General features: G+C 35.5%; 1 protein-coding gene across 2 annotated transcripts in view; it reads left to right on the top strand.

Annotated features, from left to right (window-relative positions):
• Window positions 1–290: 290 nt before the first annotated feature.
• DCAF12 (DDB1 and CUL4 associated factor 12-like protein) overlaps window positions 291–23,921 on the top strand; it is a 55,121-nt gene continuing 31,490 nt past the window's right edge. Inside the window, exons 1-3 of one of the 2 annotated variants that reach the window (XM_081733645.1) lie at window positions 291–544; window positions 14,726–15,146; window positions 20,992–21,198. In XM_081733645.1, the coding sequence (XP_081589771.1) occupies window positions 14,742–15,146; window positions 20,992–21,198 (612 nt within the window). In that variant the 5' untranslated portion in view covers window positions 291–544; window positions 14,726–14,741. Of the gene's footprint in view, window positions 545–600; window positions 707–14,725; window positions 15,147–20,991; window positions 21,199–23,921 lie in introns of those variants that run through there. The other variant, XM_081733644.1, reaches the window with a different exon arrangement.

Below are 23,921 nucleotides of genomic sequence, written 5' to 3'. Positions count from 1 at the left end.
TAATATCATTGTGGCATTGGAGTTTTATATTTCCCATCTAAATGTACTAAAAGTCTTTCACCTGTACTCTAAAACTCTTTCAGTGATGGAATTAATTTTATGTTATTTCGTAAGCTTTGCCATTTTGTAAATCATATAATTTAAGAGGTATTAAAAAATTATAGTACCATCTATCTCAATTTAAAACGAAAAATAAACCTTGCAATGACGTAAACCCGTACGGAATGAGTGTCACTGCGTTGCCAAGTCAGACCAAATTATACAGCATTCCATACAGCTAAAGGGAATTTTTGTTTCGCGGAGTATTTACTCACAAAGGGAAATTTGGGGCGAAAAGGAGGTTGATAGTTATGCTCATTTCTATGCACATATACGAAGAAATTTTTTGACATTTTATCGTAATTTTGAAAATATTTTGTGGAATTCATTAATTTAAGGGTTTGACAAACTTTATATTCAAATATTTTCTGACAGATAATTCTTGATATTTGATATTTGCATCGTATTCTGGTTTGCAATGAGGTGAAAACAACTGATGTTTGAGGTATGAAAATGTTATGTCTCTGTTATTTATGTCAGTTATTTTCTCCTGCCATCTGAATATAATGTTATCGTGTGTGTAAACATAGTACTAATCTTTCTGATGTGTGCAATATAATTTAATTTAATGAATGAGTAGAAGCTAGTTCCAAATTTACATGTACGGGTAAGTTATTGACTGCCCTGTAAGAAAGCCTGCAAAATGAATAGGTAGTATGGTTTTGATTTGTATATATTAATATTGACAGTGCAAGGATGTGGCTAATAAGAGATTGATTGGAGTATTGTGTTTTTCTGATTTAAGTTTTTTAACGTGCTATGCAATACGATATAAAACTGAAATCAAGGAAAATTCGATGATGGGAATTTTAAGAGTAAGTGTATTGTGAATAACACATGAAAAGATGATTTTTTGAAGGGCCTGAGGGTGAAATACGATTAGGTTTGTTTTGTTAAATTAAATAATATTTCTATGGTTAACTTTACAACGCCCACTCCAGCAGGTATACTCACTCAAACGAGAAATTACCCACTAATAATTTTATGAAAATGGATCAAAACTAACTAAATACTGTATTAAGCTAACCCATTCCTAACCCCTACTCTACTCTGCTCTACTTTTTAAAAGGGCCCTACTTATCGATGCGCAGCTAAAGCGTGTCTTGTAAAGTTTACCCGATTTCTAATATTGTTTTACGTTAAACTGCCCACAAAATTGAAAGAAATGTAGTTTACAAACAATTCTGCACCGATCAATTACGTGAATTGCGATGCAAACTGTACTGCAGTAGATAGTCTACTTCTGTACATTGTATTAGAGGTATAAATCTGATAAATACCTTCCGTAATTAACCTATCATATCGAAACTACCTTGTATTTTACTCAACTTGTAACGTTCAGAAAACTGACACGTATTGTAGGCCCTTGTATAAGCAATGTAAGTTATGTCACCTCCGTTCATTTTTCAATAGGCTGACAAATCCAAATGATACATTTTACTTCGCTTTGTTTGCTTTAAATAATATCGTAAGAAATTCTGCCCTTTCGTTTGGCAGGGATCTAGAAGACAGGTCCCCTTTCCCATTTAGCTATAATAAAGACAAGAAAACAACGTGCCCTGCGGGGCTCTAACCCGCCTTCACTCGCTGACGCTCGCTCGGCAATATTATGTGAATTAGAAATTAAACTTCGATACTGAAAGGAATCGACCTAGGTACTAACCCCTATTGGTGGACTTGTGTTCTAGAACCTTCGTCTTTCATTTTGAAACCTGGGACATGCCTCAGTAGTTTTATATAGCTTCATAATATGTGCTAAAGGTTAGTTTAAAGGGACAAGTTTTACCGATAGATGTCACTACAGTCTTCGTATCTCTAGTGTATTTTTTTCTTTTCACGAAAATTCACAATTTCTCTTACAAATTTCAATCTACGGACTTCAAATTTTTAGAGAAGGAACTTCATGACGTATCGAAGGCAACAATCCGTGCCGATTTTTTTTATTTCGAAATTTCTTCATTGTTGAAATGGCTTGATTGTTGGAATGGATATCCAAACCTTTAACAATGGAACTGTTTCAACAATGAAGAAAATTCTAAATAAAAATTCGTCACGGATTGTTGTCTTTGATACGTTATGAAGTTCCTTCTCTAAAAATTTGAAGTCTGTAGGTTGAAATTTGTAAGAGAAATTGTAAATTTTCGTGAAAGGTAAAAAATACATTAAAGAGATACGAAGACTGTAGTGACATCTATCGCCAAAACTTATCCCTTTAAATCACCCTTAAACTTATATTCCATAAAGATTAATCATGCATCACTACTGCGTGCTAGAAGGGCTTCCCTATAGTGTTCTGCACTAGTAGGTTCGTACAACATGCTCAGATACTTCCAGACAGGCGGTTATATGCGTGCAGACTAATATTCCATAAACAGCAGCTATTTATGTGAAAATCTCACACCAACTTAGGTAGCCATTACAAGTAAAAATTTTCTCTGGTTTTCGTCAACACAGGACGAAGCTAGACAAGTGTGAAGGTGCATCCGTAGGAAGTAGATGCGAAGCGACGGTGGGTATACACAAAAACAATTATTCTTGCAAAAGATACTCAACAGCCTGCCGTAGGTGGCCACTACAATTAAGAATTGTATATATTCCGCATGAGGGCATGCGTTATGGGCACGCGGAGATGCGTCCATCAGGGATTTTCTGGGTCAGTTCAACACAGTATAAAACTTACTATTTCAGATTTTCATGAAATTTGGTATAGTTCCACATTGACTTTGAAAAATACGGAATTTTATTGGGATATGTCAACCTATTTTTAAAATTACAGCAATGTAAAGTTTTCGAATGTCGACAAGAGGTCAAACTAACAATATTTGAAGTGTTCTGGGAGAGCTGAATTGAGCCCTCTCCTAATTCAGCTTGAGAGCTGAGAAAAGTGTCATTTTATATCAGTTTTCATACCGTTTCCTATGACAACACGATGTGTGTTAAGAGAAAAAAATGTCAACATCAAAACTTTTGTTTCTAATTTTTAAAAAAATGTACATTTTCAAATTAATATCAAGAATAGCTAATATAGTTGGTAATGATCGGGCAGAATATAAAAGCGGGATTATTATGGTTTCATAGTTTTAAAAAAACAATAATACCGAAGCTCGATTATGCAATATGTTCTGTATTCAGCTGGTGCTTCATAAATGTAGATGTTTATACCACTTGTAAGTAATCATGTGACCCCATGTAGTTTCTAATGCTCTTGTCTTCTGTGCGAGCGATCCCGGGGTCAATTTCCGGCGGAGACACTCGGTGAAAATGTGTTAAACTTCTTTAGGCCAGCTATACTAAATAAAATTTTTGTTGGGTTCTCATTCATACCAGACAAATCACGAAATGATACCCAACATGCAGGTCCCAGGTCACTTCCACCTTTCCCTGGATAGTGTTCTGATGAGGGACATACATCCTTTTCCATTATATAGATCTCAGTGTAACCAATAATGGTTCAGACCCCCCCTAAAACCTAGCCAAATTCAAAATGTTGTCACAAGAGCTGTATACGACGTTTGTTATAATACGAGAGTATTTTTAAGAAAAGGCTCATTTTTTAATTTACATAACATTCAGGGGCTTAGATACAATGGGAAGCCACCCTAATTTCAGCAAAGTTAATTGTAACAAAGGTTTAAAAAATTGTAAAGTTACTGAAATGCACCACAAACTAAAATATCTATCTGTTCACACGGCATGATATTATATGAAATATATTTAAATGTAAATTGAAATTCGAACAGGATAAATGCAATACAAAATGATATGTGCATATAGGCGTCGCATAGTACATGTATAGTGCACAGCAGGGTTGGCAAAAACCATGGTTTTTATTGAAAAAACCTAAAACCAGGTTTTTTGGTTTAAACCCGTTTTTTTTTTTTTTTTTTTTTTTGGGTTTAAACCAGGTTTTTTTGGTATAAATAATTTGCTCTATGTATTTATATCACATATGGACAGAAATAAGCTTGTTTCGCCTTAGTATGTTTCGCTTGTTTCGGGTTAGTATGCAGCAACCAGGTTATGCTGGAAGGGGAATTAATTTAGTCCAAGTCAGTTCACTACGACTTTTATTAGTCCAAAGAAATATAACGACTTACTTTGCATATCAGTAAGAAAGGTGAATAAAGATACGAATTATTTGAGTCCATTTTGGCTCTGACACATTTATACATAAATAGTTACCAAAGATTCTTGTTATTTCCTCTCGTGGGATTTGTATGACCCCCTCGCCAAAAAAGTACGGCATTTCGATGTATTTTATCAATACTAAACATTAAAACGAAACAATGTTTAGAATTTTCCTTTGGTTGCATAACAATAATAACTATTAAAAAAATCACAAAAGAAACATCCATAAAGTTACATAAAAAAGTTGCTTTTATAATATAATCTCTTTGAGTAAAGAATGGGGAATTTAGGTCTGAATGTAGTACGAATAGTATATGGGAGTGAAACGTGATAACCCACAAATGTGTGTTCATTAAGATTTTACGAATAGTTACACTTTTACGCACATTTTTCGTTTTTTGGTTTAAACCTTTTTTTTTTTTTTTTTTTTTTTTTAAACCAGCCAACCCTGGTGCACAGGTTCACAAGAATTCACTCTGAGTTGCGCTTGTGTTCCCATTGTGGTGCAGATGGTGCTTTTAGGTCAGTGCTGGGCAAAGCCTCCTTTACTTTGACATTGGCTGGTGGAGAGTTCAGATAAACGATTCGACGTCACAAGAAGTCGCAGTATCACATTCCTCTTATTGCGTTTTCCCTTAAGATAGTTCATGCATAATGCTCACGGTAGTGCTTAATATATTTGTTCTGTACTTTCTGATTCAACATTTGTCATATAGCTATGAACGTTCCATAGCAACACTTGACTTGGCTACTAACTTTTGAGACCTAACTCTTCCCACAATTTCTCTTGTACCAGGTGCTTCCTCTTCGCTGCTGATGTACCTTGACCACCTTTCCTAATCTGTAACACTGTTTGAAGTCCAGTCTGTAATGCACATAACAGCCACTTCATGAAACATACCCAGGTGTGTAAGTATTTATGTGATGATATTGTATTGGCATTACAGACTTTTCCATCGATGATCGTCAGCTGTAATATGTGACGGACTTCATGCTGTCTGTGTTCCATCACACAGACATTAGCATCCAGACTTCCGACTTATTCTTTGAACATGGTTAACCTTATCTCTCGCTACTTCCATCGCCTCTTTAGTAAATTGGGTCCTTATTGGTCATCTAAACCTGGTAGATGGTTGTTCATTTGCCACAATATGACCTTCCCTGTGATTGAGATTAGCAGAACATCTGTAGGAATACCGAAAAAAAGTGTCTATATCATTAAATCCTGTCTCTTGATCCCTATGTTTGTACTTTGCTTGACCTGACGTCCCATCATATCCCCACTGTGTTATTAAGGTCAGCTGTTTCCAATACGTATTGGGCACTTGGTTCAGAACTGGTTCTTGGACCTGGATCTTCATAAGTAGAAGCTTTGCTTTGTATATACTTAAACACAAACGAACTTTTTGCTAAGCAAAACTATATATTCACATAAAAAAAAACTACATATGTGTTACAGTTTCGCTAACTAACACTTTGGCTTCATCAGACACCCCAGGTAATGCTCAGCAAATAGTTTGTGTTAAACTGGATCTTCAGCAACTGTGATGCACTCCAGGTAAGAATGTTTCTTCGCTTCGAGAATATGGTAGTATGAGGGGTAGATATCTTGCTGCAGTGTCTTTGCATCATTTCGCAGCAGGGTTGGAAAAAATACAGTTTTTTTTTAAAAAAAAAGAAAAAGAACAAAACGTGTTTAAAACATGAAAAAGGTGTTTAAAATGTTTTAAAACACACACACACACACACAAATATGTTTTAAACATTTTGAACAATTTTAAACATATATTTCAAAATCGGGTAATAACTTATTTGTTAAGATTTCTTACTCTTTACTAGTAATCAGTGATGTTATTCTAATTATTTAACAACCGGTTCTGTATATATACATGTAGCTACATAGGTAAATAGATACGGTTAGAAAACAAACCGTACAAGGTAGACAAAAGGGGTTTTTTACTGGATACCACAAGTTACAAGAAGCGACCTACACAGCATTCTAATACAAGGTGGTGTGACGAAATTAGGTACTACTGCAAATATCTAGGAAACAAATTACCTAACATAAATGGTTGTCAAAAAGTATTGGAAAGACCTTAATCCAGCAATGGATCGGCAAGTGTTGATAATATGTATGCGTTTCAAATATACGTAGATCTAAACAACCCTTATCACTACACTAATGTGATCCCAGTTTTAATTTTTGGTATCTGAGCATTTGAGGTTAAGAAATAAATCGCTTATACTTTGTTTCTCAGAATCATATGTTTAACCCTTTAGCTGTGAGAATTTCTACAAACAAAGATAGTTAAATTAAAATTTACTGTTCCTGAGTATAACTGGGTAAAATTTACTGTTACGTCTGGTTATAACAAACGGTTCTGCGAACTCGGAATATTTAACAACCGGTTCTAGCGAATCGATCGGAACCGGCTGAATAGCACCACTGCTTGTAACCGACGTTTTCATTTATTTTATCCCTGTTAAGACTACAATGTGTTGGGTACAGAATATTTTAATATAGATTAGTAATTCCCAACCTTTTTCATATTACGACTCCTTTTTATTACACCCTCTTGCCGTAACTCTGATAAGTACTTTCTTGGTTGTAATAAGCTTTTTAGGTAGATTTTAAAATGTACCTACTATGGAGATTTCACACCATCTATCAATATACATGGTGAAATAAAAGTCCTCACCACCCTTGTGTGTTGAGAACGGGTTGAGGGAGAATGATAAAACTTGAAAGTGGTCTGACACATCAGATGGTGCTATCAATTATCATGACGGCTATCTTTGATTGCAATTCAAAATTTCAAGTGCAAAGGGAATCATTTTACATGTTTTAAGGTTAGAATGTTACCAGAAATATGCTTGTGCGGTTATTTTAGCCCTAAGACAAGTCATTTCAAAACTACTGTTTCTGAAAGTTTTCTAGTTATATCCTCAGGGGGTAAACTCACGTATCGTGGGGCGGGTGATATTTTAGTTGCAAAATTTCATTACTGTTTCAGAACACTGATGCTAATAAAATTATTTTAAAATAATAAATTTTCGAAAAGTAATATTTGGAGCACACTTCGCGTTGTGTTAACTTTTAGAATATTTTCTGCAAGCCTATGTAATTGGTTCCTTTTTTCAAGCCAGTAGTTTATTGAAGAAAAGTAATGTTTGGGGCGTCAGAGCACAGTGGATCCAAGTCCATTTTCAATAAGGTTCAGTTTTACTCAGGAAATGAATTCTATTTCAAAACGCAGTCAAGAGTCCGAAATAAATGTAACTAAAACCTCGTAAAATGGCATAGGATAGTTTCATATGACAGTCGCTAGACAGGGGCATCAGTGGGGCAGGAGGCAGCCGCCCCAAACCCCACTCTGAATCTCAGATTTTGGGGATAGTAAGGCAGTTTTAGATAAGCAAAGTCCAACAGAACAAGTTTGAGGTCTTTACCAGGGTTGTCAACCGTCCCGATTCTGTCGGAACTGTACCGATTTCTGACTTATTTGTCCCGACCGGATATTCGTCGGGACGCATATTGTTCCGTTTTATCGATTTTCAAAGTTAATTAATATTTTACTGGGCCATTTTTACAAAGAAATAACGTTTTTTTACATGCAGTTTTATGTACAGAATCACTTGTAACAAATGTGTGTTTTAATTTGACTCATAAAAAAATAGCAGCTCGTCTTTAATTTATAGTTATTCCCTAATTGTTTTGAGTTGATAATCCAGCCGATTATGATGATAGTATATTCCATGCAGCACTAAAAATATTGTTTTTGCAACCTCTTTTAAAGGTTGTTTATGTTAAATAAATTACATTTACTTTGATTAGAATTTTTCGCATGATAATAGCCAAAGAATAAGACTTGATTTCAGTAATACTTTTTGTCAGTAATTCCTTAACAATATTATGCAGTCATTTGTGATAAAAGAAAAAAATCTATGCAGTTTTCTCTCTAAACTTTGTTTATATTAAATAAATTGCAGTTGTTTTGGTTTGAATTTGTTGCATATATTGCTTATACTTAGTGATGAGCAGTGGGTGGGGAAATAAAAAAAAGAATAAGGTGCCGCATTCATTCAGGTTCGTGTTATTCAGCTGATTATTTACACTGTTTTCAACGACTCTCCGTATGTGTAGTTTCCTCGTGATTGGGGGGGGGGGGGTTCAATACCGATTGTTCCGTCCCGATTTTTTCTTAAGAGAAGTTGGCAGCTCTGGTCCTTACACCGAATAAATACGGAGGAAATATAGATGATCAAAACTGGAACGTTGCTTAGGCCCAATTTCCAGAATTTTAAGCAGGCCCGAAACTCGAAAGTAGATCCACCTTTGAAATCCTAGGCCAAAACATAAGCAAGAGAGCAATTTAGGCCTATAGTTCCTTCGGGTCAATAGAAATGGTGATCAAAGTCTGTATTTATTCGGTATAAGGACTTCAATTTTTTTCTGTGGATTTTGCTCAGCAAAGGATTTCTAAATCTGTATTACTGCTTCCAATATCTGAAATTGAGGCTAGGTTAGGGGGCGGATGACCTCTAAATGGACGCCCCTCTCTAGCGGCAATCATATAAAACTCTAGATTGCACCTTGTCATGTAGTTTTTCTTTCTTTCATTTTGGATTCTTTCTTTCTCTAAAGATGTATATATGAAGACTGAGAACTACCACTATATCAACGAATACCTGCGATATTTCAGAAGCACAATTTAGCACTTCGTTTGTTTTCTGAATACAACACAAACATTTGTTTCCATTATAATTCTTTTATTTATTTTTTAATATCAGTTCTATAAGAAGTCCAACCTTCTACTACGACACTTTATCGCAAGTTAACTGATAAGCATTTAAACAGTACAATATAAACTTTAAAAACAAGGGGAGAAAAGAGACAAAAGAAATTGTAGATCACCACATTGACCTGCTGTAGCCACGAGAAATCAAAACATTCACATGGGAAGAAAATAGTCTTTTGAACGAGAAGCACTTTTTTTCCATTTTCTTTCTCTGGCTTTTTTTTTTTTTTTTTTTTTACAGAAATGAAATAAAATATGTTTAAAACAGGTCTTAAAAATACACGTGTTTAAAACATATAAAATTTGTTTTAAACAAAACAACCCTGTTCCGCAGTAGCTGAAACATATCTGGTTAGATCTGATTCAAAAGTAATGACATAGCATTAAAGGGATCTTATACCTCTTTGCTTAGGTTTCTAACTCTCCATTTGATAACACGTAAATTTTAATATGGTAATTTCTAACAAAGTATTGCAGGTAATGACTTGAAATTTTTAATAGAAATACAAAAGAGCCGTATAAATCCAACCACGGTCTCCAATTTATGTTACATGCGTTAGATTAATTGCAATATGTTGTTCAGTAAATTTGGCAACAGAGAATAAAAAGTGTGCTGTAAAGGGGAGAAGGGAGATTGCTGACCATCTGTTTACTTGTTAGCGGCTTTTAAAAGGACGATTTTACCAGAAAAATCATGTTGTGATTCTCACTTCTCAGTGGTTAGAATGGCCTGGACTGGAAGAGCCCAAAACCACTTCTTTCTTTCTTTCACGGTTCGTTTGTTTCTTCCACCCCTACAGTCACAAGAAGAAAACTTGTTTGGGTGAGCATTTTGAATTAGCAGCGTAAAAACAAAAAGGACAGAATGATACCAGGGATTTATTAAAGAGAGGGGCGGTCGCATCCTTCGAGAACATTTCAATACTTTGAATAATCAGAGTAAGAAACGAGAAATTACGTAATCTAATAAGAAAAGTTTGTTGAAGTGTGCAGATCAAAACGCATTTCAAGTGTCACAGCACTGTACTCTCCTCCCAATCCCCCTTTCGAAGAAGTTCTATGGGGATTTAGGAGTTAGATTTCTATGGCCATGTTAGCACGTCGGCATCTATGGCCATGTTAGCACGTCACGTATGAGGGATGCCGTGTCTCGGCGATCACACGGAAAGAGAAGAAGGAAAGAACTGTGTAAGGAAGAAAGCGGCCTGGGATCTATATATCAGGCACCATCCCGGCATTTGCCTGGTGTGAATGAGGAAAACCCAGGAAAAGCTTATTCAGAATGGTTGGCCTGAAAAAGCTTTTTACACTTTTTCGACCGAGTGCCCCCATCGGGAATCGAACTTGGGTATCATCTCGTTGAGTATAGTTTCCTCTTCGTTTGTTTCTCTGTTTCATATTTAGCCTTTCAGTTATACTTCCAGTCTTGAACTTGACCATCCCACTCGCTCATCATCATAGCAAATTCCGGTGAGGCCTTAGGCGAGAAAGGTTTAAGAGTCCTCCCTGTTCCGGTATTTTTTTTAATTGCTAATTACAATAAAATTTATCGAAATCAATGTCTCGACGATGTTATTTGCATTAAAGGAAAGAAAGGCTTATACACATTCATTATTGCAATCATAAAACAAACCTGTCGCCTATGTTAGCGACCTAATACCTACGAATAGACGAAAAGTTAGTTTGCAGCCTCATGTAAATAAAGTATATGGCACTCCCTTTTTTTCTGTAAATAAATCCGAATTCATTTGTTTCTAGTGTTGCATCGATAAAAGTGAATGCCAAATCGTTTTAGGCTCCTTGGTCTTTGCGAGGTCCCTAAAGATGCAAGGCCCCGGGGCAGGACGTTTGGGCGCAAAGCAGTCCACGATGAGCTGCTTCGGCATGGTTGTTCGTTCTTAACTGGTCATTGAGAACTGTCATACAGATTCCATATCCTTATTGGAAATAATGCTTTTTTTCTTCTGCCTCCCAATTGTATCGCTCTTTTACGTAACTACTGTATAAAGGAAAAAAAATGTTTTGGGGTGTCACAGACTGCCTACAGTAAATTTTATTTGGCCTATTCTTCCTATTTCAATATATAGCTAGTGCTTGTAAGTGCCTATTTTTATGAATTCTGAAATAACTTTTTATTAATACAATAAAGTATCAACTAGCCGGCCTAATGGACAGATCAAATAACAAAAAAGCACTGAATAAATACTTCCTGAATCATTAGCATTAAAATTACCATTTTTATTTCAAAAACGGCTCTTATTCGTTTCATCTGATCTCTTGGTACAGGCCAATATTTAATAAACATTTCTTATGTTTTGTACCACGCATTTTAATAATTTATTATAGAAAATGAAAATAAGTACAGTGTTCTTCACGTTTTAAGAGAAATTTAATAATGTCTGACTCAAAAAATCAAGTACACAGTGCAGTAGGAATGTATAGTCACATCTTTAAGATAACTAAACATTAACAAAAAACGTAGTCTTTTTTACACAAATTACATGTCTATTACATATGTCTTATTTTATTAAAAGGAAATATTCTTTTAAAACTAAGGGGCCGCGGTGGCTCAGTGGTAGAGCGTTCACCTCTGGTGCTTGGGGTCCGGGGTTCGATCCCAGCCCCCACCAAGTGAACTTTGTGGTGGACAAAGACCGTGTGCGTGGGTTTTCTCGGGGTTCTCCCGTTTCCTCCCACTTCATTCCACCATTTCATTCATTATTCATCATCACCATCTCCTTTAGCCTAACCGGCATAAGCGTGGGACGTAAAACACAAAGATTTCATTTCATTTTCTTTTAAAATTAAGCCGTATAGTACGGAGACCGGACAGTCAATAGTTTGCTACGGTTCTTTCCCATTTCTTTCAACTGGTAGAGACAAGTTTTGTATGATATGTAGAAACTTCGCTTTGTTCAGGATGTTATTTTTAGTGTTTGCAAAATTATTTGCGGAAGTTTTTCCAAATTTCGAGTGCTTAAACATCCGTTCTCTAGTTATGAAATACATTATAACATATGTATTTAGGCGAACCTATTTGGATAAAAGGTTTTGCGCCCAAATGTTATGGACCCCAAGTCCTGGGCAGTCGCCCACCACTTGAGACACCTCTGCACCAGCACACATTCCTTCCTCGTCCACAAAGTCTCCTCCCTCTCCCATCGTCATTAATAGTGAATTTGTTCCTCGTGTATTTGCTTATTATTGTAAGAGAAGTTCAATTCAGAACTTTAAAATTTGTTCGTTTTCTGGGGTGATATGAGTAATGCGAATTAAGAAAGATACACGTAATATACAAGTGTCAGAAAAACTTGATATCAGTTTAAATAGACTTTTTACGTAATGTTTATTTTACAAATGATAAACTTATACAAATATTTCGAGCATCAGAAATTTAATGTTAACTAGTGGTGAGTGAGCCAGAAGGAGCGTGCATTATTAAGTTAGCCAAAAAACTCATATATGTAGCTTGAAAACTACTCCTATTTATACCAATATTGAATTAGACCAATTTGTAAAAAGTAAGGTAACCACAGTTCGAAATAGTGTGTGTATATATTTTTATAGGAGGAAACCCGGAATGACATCCGCGGTGATAATAATAATAATAATAATAAGAAGAATAAGAATAATCTGCATCACCTCAATCATAGGTTGGTGGGGAAAGTGGAAATTTTAAAACCTTTCCCTCCCTTGGGAGAACTGTTTTATAATTTAATAAGATCTCTTCTTCATAACTGCATCGAGATATTCTATCCTTGGTCGGGCCGTGGTGGTGCAGTGGTACAGCGTTCACATCTAGTGCATGGGGCCCTTGGTTCGATCTCAGCTCGCGCCAAGTATACTTTGTGGTGGACAAACACCATGTACATGTGTTTTCTAGGGGTTCTCCCGTTTCCTCCCACTTTTTACATTCCACCATTTCCTTCATTTCTGATCATCACCACCTCCTTTAGCCTAGCCGGCATAACCGTCGGACGTAAAACTTAAAGATTTTCCTATCCTTGGTCCTCCTTTTCCTGGTTTTCCTTCTGCCTTTCCCTGAAGGTGTAAAAAGCTTTTTCAAGCCAGCCATCTTGAATGAGGTTTTCCTGGGTTTTCCTCATTCACACTAGGCAAATGCTGGGGTAGTACCTGACATATAGATCCCAGGCCGCTTCTTCCTTACCCAGTTCTTTCCTTCTTCCCTTTCCGTTTGATCGCCAAGGGACGTCATCTCTCATACGTGACGTGCTAACATGGCCATAGATGCCGACGTGCTAACATGGCCATAGAAATCTAACTCCTAAATCCCCATAGAACTTCTTCGAAAGGGGGATTGGGAGGAGAGTACAGTGCTGTGACACTTGAAATGCGTTTTGATCTGCACACTTCAACAAACTTTTCTTATTAGATTACGTAATTTCTCGTTTCTTACTCTGCGACCGCCCCTCTCTTTAATAAATCCCTGGTATCATTCTGTCCTTTTTGTTTTTACGCTGCTAATTCAAAATGCTCACCCAAACAAGTTTTCTTCTTGTGACTGTAGGGGTGGAAGAAACAAACGAACCGTGAAAGAAAGAAAGAAGTGGTTTTGGGCTCTTCCAGTCCAGGCCATTCTAACCACTGAGAAGTGAGAATCACAACATGATTTTTCTGGTAAAATCGTCCTTTTAAAAGCCGCTAACAAGTAAACAGATGGTCAGCAATCTCCCTTCTCCCCTTTACAGCACACTTTTTATTCTCTGTTGCCAAATTTACTGAAGAACATATTGCAATTAATCTAACGCTTGTAACGTAAATTGGAGACCGTAGTTGGATTTATACGGCTCTTTTGTATTTCTATTAAAAATTTCAAGTCATCACCTGAATACTTTGTTAGAAATTACCATATTAAAATTTACGTGTTATCAAATGGAGAGTTAGAAACCTAAGCGAAGAGGTATAAGATCCCTTAATCACTACTCTACACCTGTGCAGAAAGTTTATTTTTTGCCACCTCTCATGATTTCCTGATTTTCTTTGCTCATATTGAAATATTCTCTGTTTCTAACAGAAGGTAGGGCTTATCCAGATCTCATTCTTCTCGAATTTTATGGTCGCAAAATAGGTCAGTATTGGATCACTTCCTATGCTAGCAGTTCTTCCGTCTTCCTTCGTTGTGTTTGTAAGCTACTCTCAACAAATGTCGTATGAGGTCTCCCTACTGGTGTCGATATTATTCCTAATGACAGCGACGATTCCAGCATACTCTTCATCTAGTCACTCCTGATGTTTCTTTCTAGTCGTTTGTATTGTATAAAATACTAACTCATCTTCCGCACGGATATCACAACACTACTGCCTATTACTGTTTTTCAGAAGCTGTATGTTCAGACTTTCCTCGAGGACTGGAGGGAATTGCTCTGACGACATCACACATTTTTTTTTTTTAAGTACAGTGAGTGATCTTTTATCACGTGACCTAGAACACTCTTAACCCTTTCCTGCCAAGCTTATTTTTTTTTAAATTTTTTGTCAGGTTTTACTGGTCTGAAGCAGTTTGTGCCGGAGGAAAAAATCAGAATATACTCAAAAAATTACATAGGTTATAACATTCTCGTGCAAATATAACTTACTACATTTTGTTTGAATACTCAGTTTATTTTTCTTCTAAAAGTAAGGCAATTTACGTGAAGCCAATATTGTATACTGTTAATATTTCTTTATTCTAATTGCAGGTTTCGTTGTAAAAAGATGGCGTTAATCCATCGAATACCCATCCACGGTTCTCGACCACCGTGTGCGGATTTTTCCCGCATTGAAGAAAGAATTAACCGCGCCAAAGCGCTGCGGTTAAATAGGTGTCAGAAGCCCGATAAACCAGAAGATTTCGTTAGCTATGATGACAGTGATGAAGAGGAGGTGGATACACATGATGTCTTAAACACATCATACAATTTTGTGGACTACTTAAGAGCAAGAGAATTATATAACCATAAATTTGAACCTATGTCCGTGAGTTCGGAATACGGAACACGTCATATGTTGACACACGAAATGTACAAAGAGTACTCGGTTTCTCTTAATAATATGAACAAAGTGTTCTGCTCACAGTGGCTAAGTGATAGACAAGTTGTGTTCGGCACCAAGTGTAATAAGGTAGTATTCTTTTTATCTGTTAACTGAAGAAAGAACTGTTACTTTGGGATGTATATTTTTATCTAATGTTAAGTTTAGAGATAATTCATTTTCAGAAACACATATTGCGTGTGTTCAGCGCTCCGTGAACTTAGGTAAGTACTCTGCAGTATTACAAACCACATGTACCACAAGCAAGGTACCACAAGCAAGCATGAATGATATGCGCGTTCTTCGCGTGTCAAGCACCAAGGAGGCTCACTTCCAATGCGCGTGAGCTCCCTTGTGAACATATGATTAACGCACATGTCGTTTACGCTGGAAATCCGGGAACGATTTGTTGTATGAGATGATATGGTTGGAATTTCACGTTAAAAAATGAAATGAAATGTTTGAGTTTTACGTCCCACGTTTATGCCGGTTAGGCTAAAGGAGACAGTGATGATGAGTAATGAATGAAATGGTGGAATGAAGAAAGTGGGAGAAAACGGGAAAACACGAGAAAACCCACGCACACGGTGTTTGTCCACCACAAAGGGAATTTCACGTTAAGCTTAGGGTCAAGTGTCATGTAACCTCGATGCTGAAGAAAACTCAAAATCAAACCACCAATCCAGTACGGTCAAGTCTAGTTCGAGTCCCGATGTTGGCACTTTCGAATATTTATGTAAGGTGGAACCCGTGGTGGGATTTAAACAAGGATCGCGTGGTTGCCTGTCACACACGTTACACGCATTTACGCCAAACATTGGTAATTTTTCTCTGTTAGACACATCTTGTAATGTGCCACGGTGCTGCCACATCATCATGTCTTTACCGGGTCCTACCGCTGAAACAAAGACCGGATCTTAAAGGTCATATTATGTTTTCGTTTTTCTTGTATGACTAGCATCACTCACCACTGAACACGGGCGTGAGAGAAACTCGTTTTCAGACAGTATCTGCAAAAGTACTAAGGTATTTAACTACCTGTAATCCATGAAATAAAAAATCCATGATGAGAGTGCTACAAAATTTGTGCTTCACGCGTTCAAATATTTGTCGTGTTGTGTGTGACCAATCTACCAATGCGGAAGTTGATGTTCGAACTATTGATGGGCATTGGCCTTAATCTCGTCATCTGAGTGAAACTTTTGACATGTCAACCCTTCTTTAGAGGACCAAATATGTGAAAGTTACAAAGTGAAAGGGTAGAGATGTAGGAACACCTTTGCACATTTGTCCTCAGTGGCAGCAACTGCGGGCTTGACAAGGACGGGAAGAATCACGTGTTTTTCATATGCATGAGTCGTTCTTTCGACGAAACACTTCAGGTGATTGACATCCTTTAGCAGTGAAGAACTAAAGAACTGTGTTGACTTACTCTTGATTGGACGGGTTGTAGGTATGGGTTCAATCTTCCAACCGTTGTGTCTGCAACGACAAAAAAACATGAAACTACTGTGAAAATTACAACTTCACTTCCTTTCATCACACTATATTGTACGAGTATGGTCAATGAATGGGTTTCAGTTGATCACACGATATATATGGGAATTTCCACTCTAACTCAGCCAATAAATAAATAGAAATGTATCACCATCGTCTCCGATGGTGCTCAAACTTCTTTTATGGGTACCGTATGTTTTTAAAGAACCTTTTTTGGGAAAAAAAATTCCTGCCAAATATTTGGTCATCAAAGACTGCAAGTACAGTTTATGAATTGAAGCCAACATGGAAAATTGTCTATTTCGAAGCCACACCATTAAGCCGTTGAGACTAGTAATTATTATTCTTGTTGTAACATGTACACTCATGTCCAAAATGATTGTCGCATATCTATAACTATCCTCTTGTAGGAATATAATTTGATAATGATTTTGCAGGGTATTTTTAATACTGATATTATGTGTATAATCGGGAAATGTATATTTGTGGTAAATTTCATGAGAAAAGAATTATAAATACGAAAATCAGAATGAGTAAAACAAAAATGTTACTAAATGAACAAAGTTTTATTTTCGTTTTATTGTTCTTATTTACTGCTCTTTTGACATGAAATTTACCACATACATGTCTTTGCCGATTATACACATACTAACATTATAAGGATCACCAGGCGAATTCGTTATCAAATTATATTCCTACAATAACATATTTATAGACATGCGACAATAATTTTGGACATGAGTGTACATATGGATGTGGTAAAACTATATTTTATTATAATTTGGTTTCCGCATACGTATGTGTTTAAAATTAATTACCAGATGAACGCCATTTTATTCGAAAAGTTGATTTTTGCGATTTTGTTTTCGAGCATTTCCGGTTAGAATTTTAAAATTTTTGTTCACAGTTTGAAAGATCTAGTTACCCCCTTTCCGAAACAGATTTGTATTGTCTTTGTAGGCACTCATTTTCTTGGAAAAAATTCGAGAAATTGTCAAATTCTCAAAAACCGCCATTTTGTCGAAAAATTGATTTTTAAACGAGCTTTGGTGTGTTTATTATTCATGTAAATGTGAACAAATTCATGTCAAAATTTCAGATTTTTAAAAAGCAAATTTTTCGATAAAATGGCGGTTTTGAGAAGTTGACAATTTCTCGATTTTTTACAGAAAACTATTGCCCACAGACGCGATACAAAATTTGTTTCAGAAAGGGGTTAACTAGATCTTTCAAACTGTGAACACAAATTTTAAAATTCTAACTGCAAGTGCTCGGAAAAAAATTCGTAAAAATCAACTTCTCCGATGAACTGACGTTTACTTGTTTATTTTAAAAGAGGTACGTATGCGGAAACTAAACTATAATAAAATCACAACCATATGTACGTGCTACAAGAATCATAACTACCAGTCTCCACGGCTGAATAGTGAGGCCCCGAACTTGACCATTTTCCATGTTGGCTTCAATTCAAAGATTGTACTTGCCGTCTTTCATGATCAACTACTACTATTATTATTATTATTATTATTATTATTATTATTATTATTATTATTATTATTATTATTATTATTATATACAAACCAAAAAGTGTAAGTCCCTTAAAAACATATATATTCCACTTAAACAAGTTCAAAAACAAAATCGGAGATGATGAAAATACATTTTTATTTATTTATTTTTTGCTTGAGTTAAAGTAGAAGTTACCATGTATATGGTGTGATCAATTAAAACCCGTTCGTTGTCCATAACTACCATACTCGTACAATATAGTGTGATGAAAGGAAGTAAAGGAAGTGTTGTAACGTTCACGTATAGTACAAATAGTACAAGCGTAATTTTACAATAAATGCAAACATAATTTTATAGTTACTTTATGTATATATATATGACTGCATATGTATTTTGAAAGTCTGCTGAGAGATCTGGAACGTAGTTACAATCTATCATTGGTATTCACAAGAGCTGGATAAAAAGTAATGCTTACACAGCTTCCTTGTTATCACATGCCATGTCTAGACCTAACAACGCCAAAAAGTAAAGTAGTAGTACTATATATATATATATATATATATATATATATATATATATATATATATATATCCATTTGACTGGACTTCCCTGAATATTATCTTAATGTATGATTTATACGTTAAATGTGTACTGTCACACAAGCTGTCAAATAACATCCTTTATATCAAATGACCGGACATGTATTGAGCAACCATGGAGCGAATACAAACTTTTTTTTTAGGTGGTGCACATATAAGAAAAAGAATTATCGTGCAGAAAGTGGGAATATTAAATGAAAGAAAATGAAACACAAGTTATGAAGCATCAATATTCATCTGATCAAGAGTAGCAGTGAAATTATTATTATTATTATTATTATTATTATTATTATTATTATTATTATTATTATTATTATTATAAATGTCTCTCTCGTGAATGCAAATAACATAAGTTGGCCTTGTGGAGAATATATATACACCTTGATTTCCGTATCTTTCGCCATATTATACTATAATTTTGTTTGCAAATAATACTAGTAAATCCATATTATTGAAATAGATGAGATACGAAACCTCTTGGAGTGCCGTTTGAAAAATAACGTTTTTGGAAATTGCAGACTGACTTAATAAATAAATAAATAAATAAGCAAATAACAGTCCTGAATCAGTTTGAAACTGAAATTTGAAAATCCCCAGAATAATAATACACGAAATACTGTTGTGGTTTTGTGGAAGATGCGTATGTTATTATTATAAAGGAAAGTGTTCAGCTAGAACTTGGTACATCCTATCATCAAAATAAGACAGGAAATGCAAATTAACAGTTGCCTGGCGCTGATCACATATAGAAACGAATCAAAAATTCCACAGCAAGGCTTACCGCAAAGATATAAACATTCAAATTTGACTTCAAATAAAACAAAAGCTGACATTTCGAAGAATTTCGCAGAGCAGCCGAGATCAAATTTTCATTAAACATTGGGGGGAAAAAAGTGGTTATATGATTGGTATTTTGGAAAAAGTGTTACATCAAATTAAACATCGATCAAAACAGACAGTATTAAAACAAATGATGGTACTATAAAATTGAAGAGTATGTCTTTATTTAATTCGGTTTCCAACATATTAGAAAATAAAATTTGGGTAGAGTAATTTTATCACACTATTAGTACCCACAAAGAAAACAGGGAAAATTTAATGTTCGTTGCAGATTATAAAAGTTTTTTCGCTAATTCACTGCATTCCAAATGTCTATGAAGTTTCATGCACATAACAGAACACTTGCAAAGGAACAAACACTAGTCTGAAAAATATAATCAGGATGTCAAATCCAACAATAGCTCTGTATTGCGGTGGCTCAGTTGTAGAGCGCTTGACTCTGATGCGTGGTTCCCTGATTCGATTCCAGCTTACCAAGGGATATGTGGTGAACAAACACCGTGTGCGTGGATTTTCTAGGAGTTATCTCACTTTCTTTATTCCGCCATTTCGTTCATTATCAACAAAGTCTCGTTTATCACGCAACATATGGTGGGGCGTTTTAGACTGAAAATAAATAAACAAGATGGCCCAACATCAGTTCTTTCAGAATACGTGAAAAATACAAAGCACACTTAAGTAAAAGAATTGATAAAATATTCATCATTCATAGACAGGCAACCATACGAGATCATCTTCGTTGCAACGACTGAATCAAAATTAAATTCCCACATGAGTACTTTGGACAAAAGTTGGAATAACATCACTGACGCTTTCACCATTGTTACCAATCACAGAACAACCACAAAAATTTAGGATGTATATACTGTGTAGCAGCAAATAATTTTTCGTCAGTAATGCAAATAATTTCAAAACTCATTTCATATATAAATAATAATTCCCATACATCCTATCCCGGCCAAATTTTTCTTTTGTAGCTAAGTCTTGACAATACTGACAGCTGTTAGTGAAAATTTAACGTGTGACATGTTTGTGTAAACTTAACTATACAAATATAGAAGAGGAGGTGAATACTTGTTTAATTTGACACACAGTATATACATTTGATGCGTGTGTTTCGGTTCTTTCTGCAATGAAAAAATAGTATTTTCGATGTAGACCCAGTATCGTGAGGAAATTGCAGAGGTGCTGAAGTTAAGATGTATCTGCCTCCGATTTAAAAGCCTAAAGTAAATACAGTGATAGTTGGTATCTGACAATACAAGTAAATAACCAACCAGGAAAGGCCATGTGTAACTTCCTGGACTATAACACGAGAAAATTTAATCACGTTAAAAATTATGACTGACGGGGAATGAATTATATCTTTATATAACAAGTAGAATAGTAGCTGAAGATATTACTGACGAAGTATATATATTATCTGATATATCTGTTGTGGTAAAAAACGTAGAAATAAAACATCAGTATTTCTTTCTTCTTTCTTTTAGCTAATGGTATATGACGTAGTAACGCAAAGGCTGGATCAAATACCATCGCTACAGGGTAGAAGGGATGCAGGGCCTCCAGAGCAGCAGTGCGGAATACATTCTGTGCAGATTAACCCATCAAGAACATTACTGGCCACTGGTGCTCGAAATTCTAGTGAGATAGCTGTTTATCGATTACCTACACTGGATCCAGTCTGTGTTGGAGAGGTTAGTTTGTTTATTTATCTTTTACGGCCATGAAATTCCCTTTTTTGTTCGAGATTCGTTCTTTAGTGGTACTAAAGAACTAATCTCGGACCAAAAAAAGTAATGATGCATTGTTCATATGAGAATGTAACAATTGTACATGTTTCTATATTCACTGATTGACTCCCGTTTCCTTTCTTATATTTAGCGTTGTACTGTTGCATCAGCTTCATCGTTAAACCAAATGGCGCGTCTCTAGTATAGTTGTGTTTATTGTGAATAACCTTAGAGCGCTATTCATGTGTTTCTGTATAGTATTATTCGAAATCATCTTAATGTTTTTATGCTTACTTCGTAATTATGGTTTCATAATTGAACATTAGTTTATTTAGTGATATACGAAGAGTGAAAAACTACACGATTTGATCGGGAATCAAACCCGATGCGGTAACCTTTACTCTACCCAGTCCATTCTCTGAGCACGCATATATTTGAACACTCTTGAGGACGGTGCTCAGTCACTTAGAAAATTTAATGACGTACAAAGAATGAAAAAATTCAAATGAGGAAAAAAAAAAAGAAGAAAGAATTGAATCTCAGGCCTTCGGTACCGATGCATTAACTACTACGCCACCCAGCCGGTTTCCTGAACATCTATACATCGTATCATACTTAAGGTCGATGCTTACCACACCATATGGACTAAGACCACATGGACTGTTCTGTAACTACTGTTGTGCTTGCAGAATTTAATTTCTACATTACAGAATACCTCTGACGCCCTTTAAAAATCAATAAATAGTAGATTGAATTGAATAGAATATTGTTTGGCTAGTGTTCGTGGTGATCATTAGGATTTTTGAGTCAAGATAAATTAAAATTAGGTTTTCATTAAATAATATGCATCAATTTATTTCATTGAGTAACTACATGTTTAATGAAATTCGTTTTAATCTATAAATCTAACTTAATAACTTGCTACTAATATCAAATTTTATAATGTACATATCTCACATTCCCAAAATAAGTATTAATGAAGTGGCTTAGATCAAATATTAGGCACAATTGTGACAGATTGGATTAAAGTGGCAGATTTTGCATATTTGTCGTGTATCCTCAGTACAACTAATTTATGGAGAGGTGTCTGATTTTCAGGTCTGCCATCTGAAATACGACGCCATTTTTTTTCAATTTTTTTTTCGCCGTTCAAAATCGATAAATGGTAGGGCTTACAGCAAAAGTGTTCGAATCTGTTTTATTTAAAATTTTAATGTGCTACAATTTAAGTAGGCATTTGCAGTTTTAATACTGTGCGAGATTCAGGTTTTTAAAGTTTTTACATTTTGGTCAATTTTCGACTTTTCTTTAAAAATAATTGCTTAATATCACTCTATTGTTATGGTTTACAGCAAAAGTAGAATCTGTTTTATTTAAAATTTAATTTGGCGTAATTTTAACCCAATACCGCTTTTGCAGCTTTAATATTTTATGAGATAGAGGATTTTGTAGTTTTGACTTCTTTATACGGGGTGGCGACAGACAGAATGCGGAAAACCATAAAGTCAGGGAATTTAAGAAGATCAGGAATAGTCAGGAAATTCTGCGAAGAATCAGGGAATCGATTTGCTAAGAACGAGATTTTAGAAACCAATTTGAAATGAAAATTTGAAGACTGTTTCAGATGTGGTTTAGTACTCGATTTTTAATTAGCAACTTCTAACCTAGAAACGTATCTGTGTTTTTCACTAGTGATGTGTAACAAACTTATGTTCTGTAGTTTTGTGCATTATATTTGCTTTCGCTTGTGCAGTGGAGTATCATGTTGGTGAATCATCCACGAAATGCACTTGAGTCAACTGTCCAAGGGAAAATCCATTTTCGAGGCACATATCGAGATGCGGCTGTCTGCAATTGATTCATTATTCCAGGAATAGGTTTTATCTCCTCCACTAACCTTCTATTTAAACCAGAAGTGGTTCAAATAGCAACTTTCGGTTTCAACGTTTATTCCCATAAAACGGTAACAGATAGCTTTTTTTTTTTTTTTTTTTTTTTTTTTGCAAACTATTCACCGTCTTAAGGCAATGTACCATGACTACTCCGAATACTATACCAAAACCAGAAATGGTTCAAAATTAATATTACTTCCGGTTTCAGTACTGATTTTCATTGAGAAAAAAAAACTAAAATATATCGAGATTAATGAAAAATGAAATCTTTCAGTTTAACGTTCCACGATTGTGCTCTTTAGGCTAAAGGAGACGATCATTAAAGCAATTGATGGTGGGATGAGAAAGTGAGAGGAAACGGGAGTACAACAAGAAAACCCACGGACATGATGTTATCCACTACAAACTTAGTTGACCGGGGATCGAACCAGGGACCCAACACACCAGAGTTAAGCACTCTACCACTGAGCCAATATACCCCCAACATGATGTTTTCTGTAATTGTTTGAACGTCCCAAGAATAGGTTCTATTTTCCCCATTTGCCTTCTATTCAACCCGGAAGTGGTTGGAATAGCCATTCCTAGTTTCAACGTGGGGGTTCAGTGTTGCGTGGGGTTGTTCTTCGATCCCCGGCCAAGTAAGTTCGTGGTGGACAACATCGTGTCAATAAGTTTTCTCAGAGTTCTCCTGTTTTCTCCTACATTGTCATTCCATATATTCCTCCATCATTATTCACTTGCTTTAATCATCCGCTCCCTTAACTTAAACGGCGTAGGGACGTTAAACTGAAAGAT

This window comes from Thermobia domestica, chromosome 12 (assembly GCF_964235325.1).
Source record: "Thermobia domestica chromosome 12, izTheDome1.hap1.1, whole genome shotgun sequence".
NCBI lineage: Eukaryota > Metazoa > Arthropoda > Insecta > Zygentoma > Lepismatidae > Thermobia > Thermobia domestica.
The sequence above is the reverse complement of the archived record's forward strand: the minus strand, read 5'-3'. Positions and strand labels throughout refer to the sequence as shown.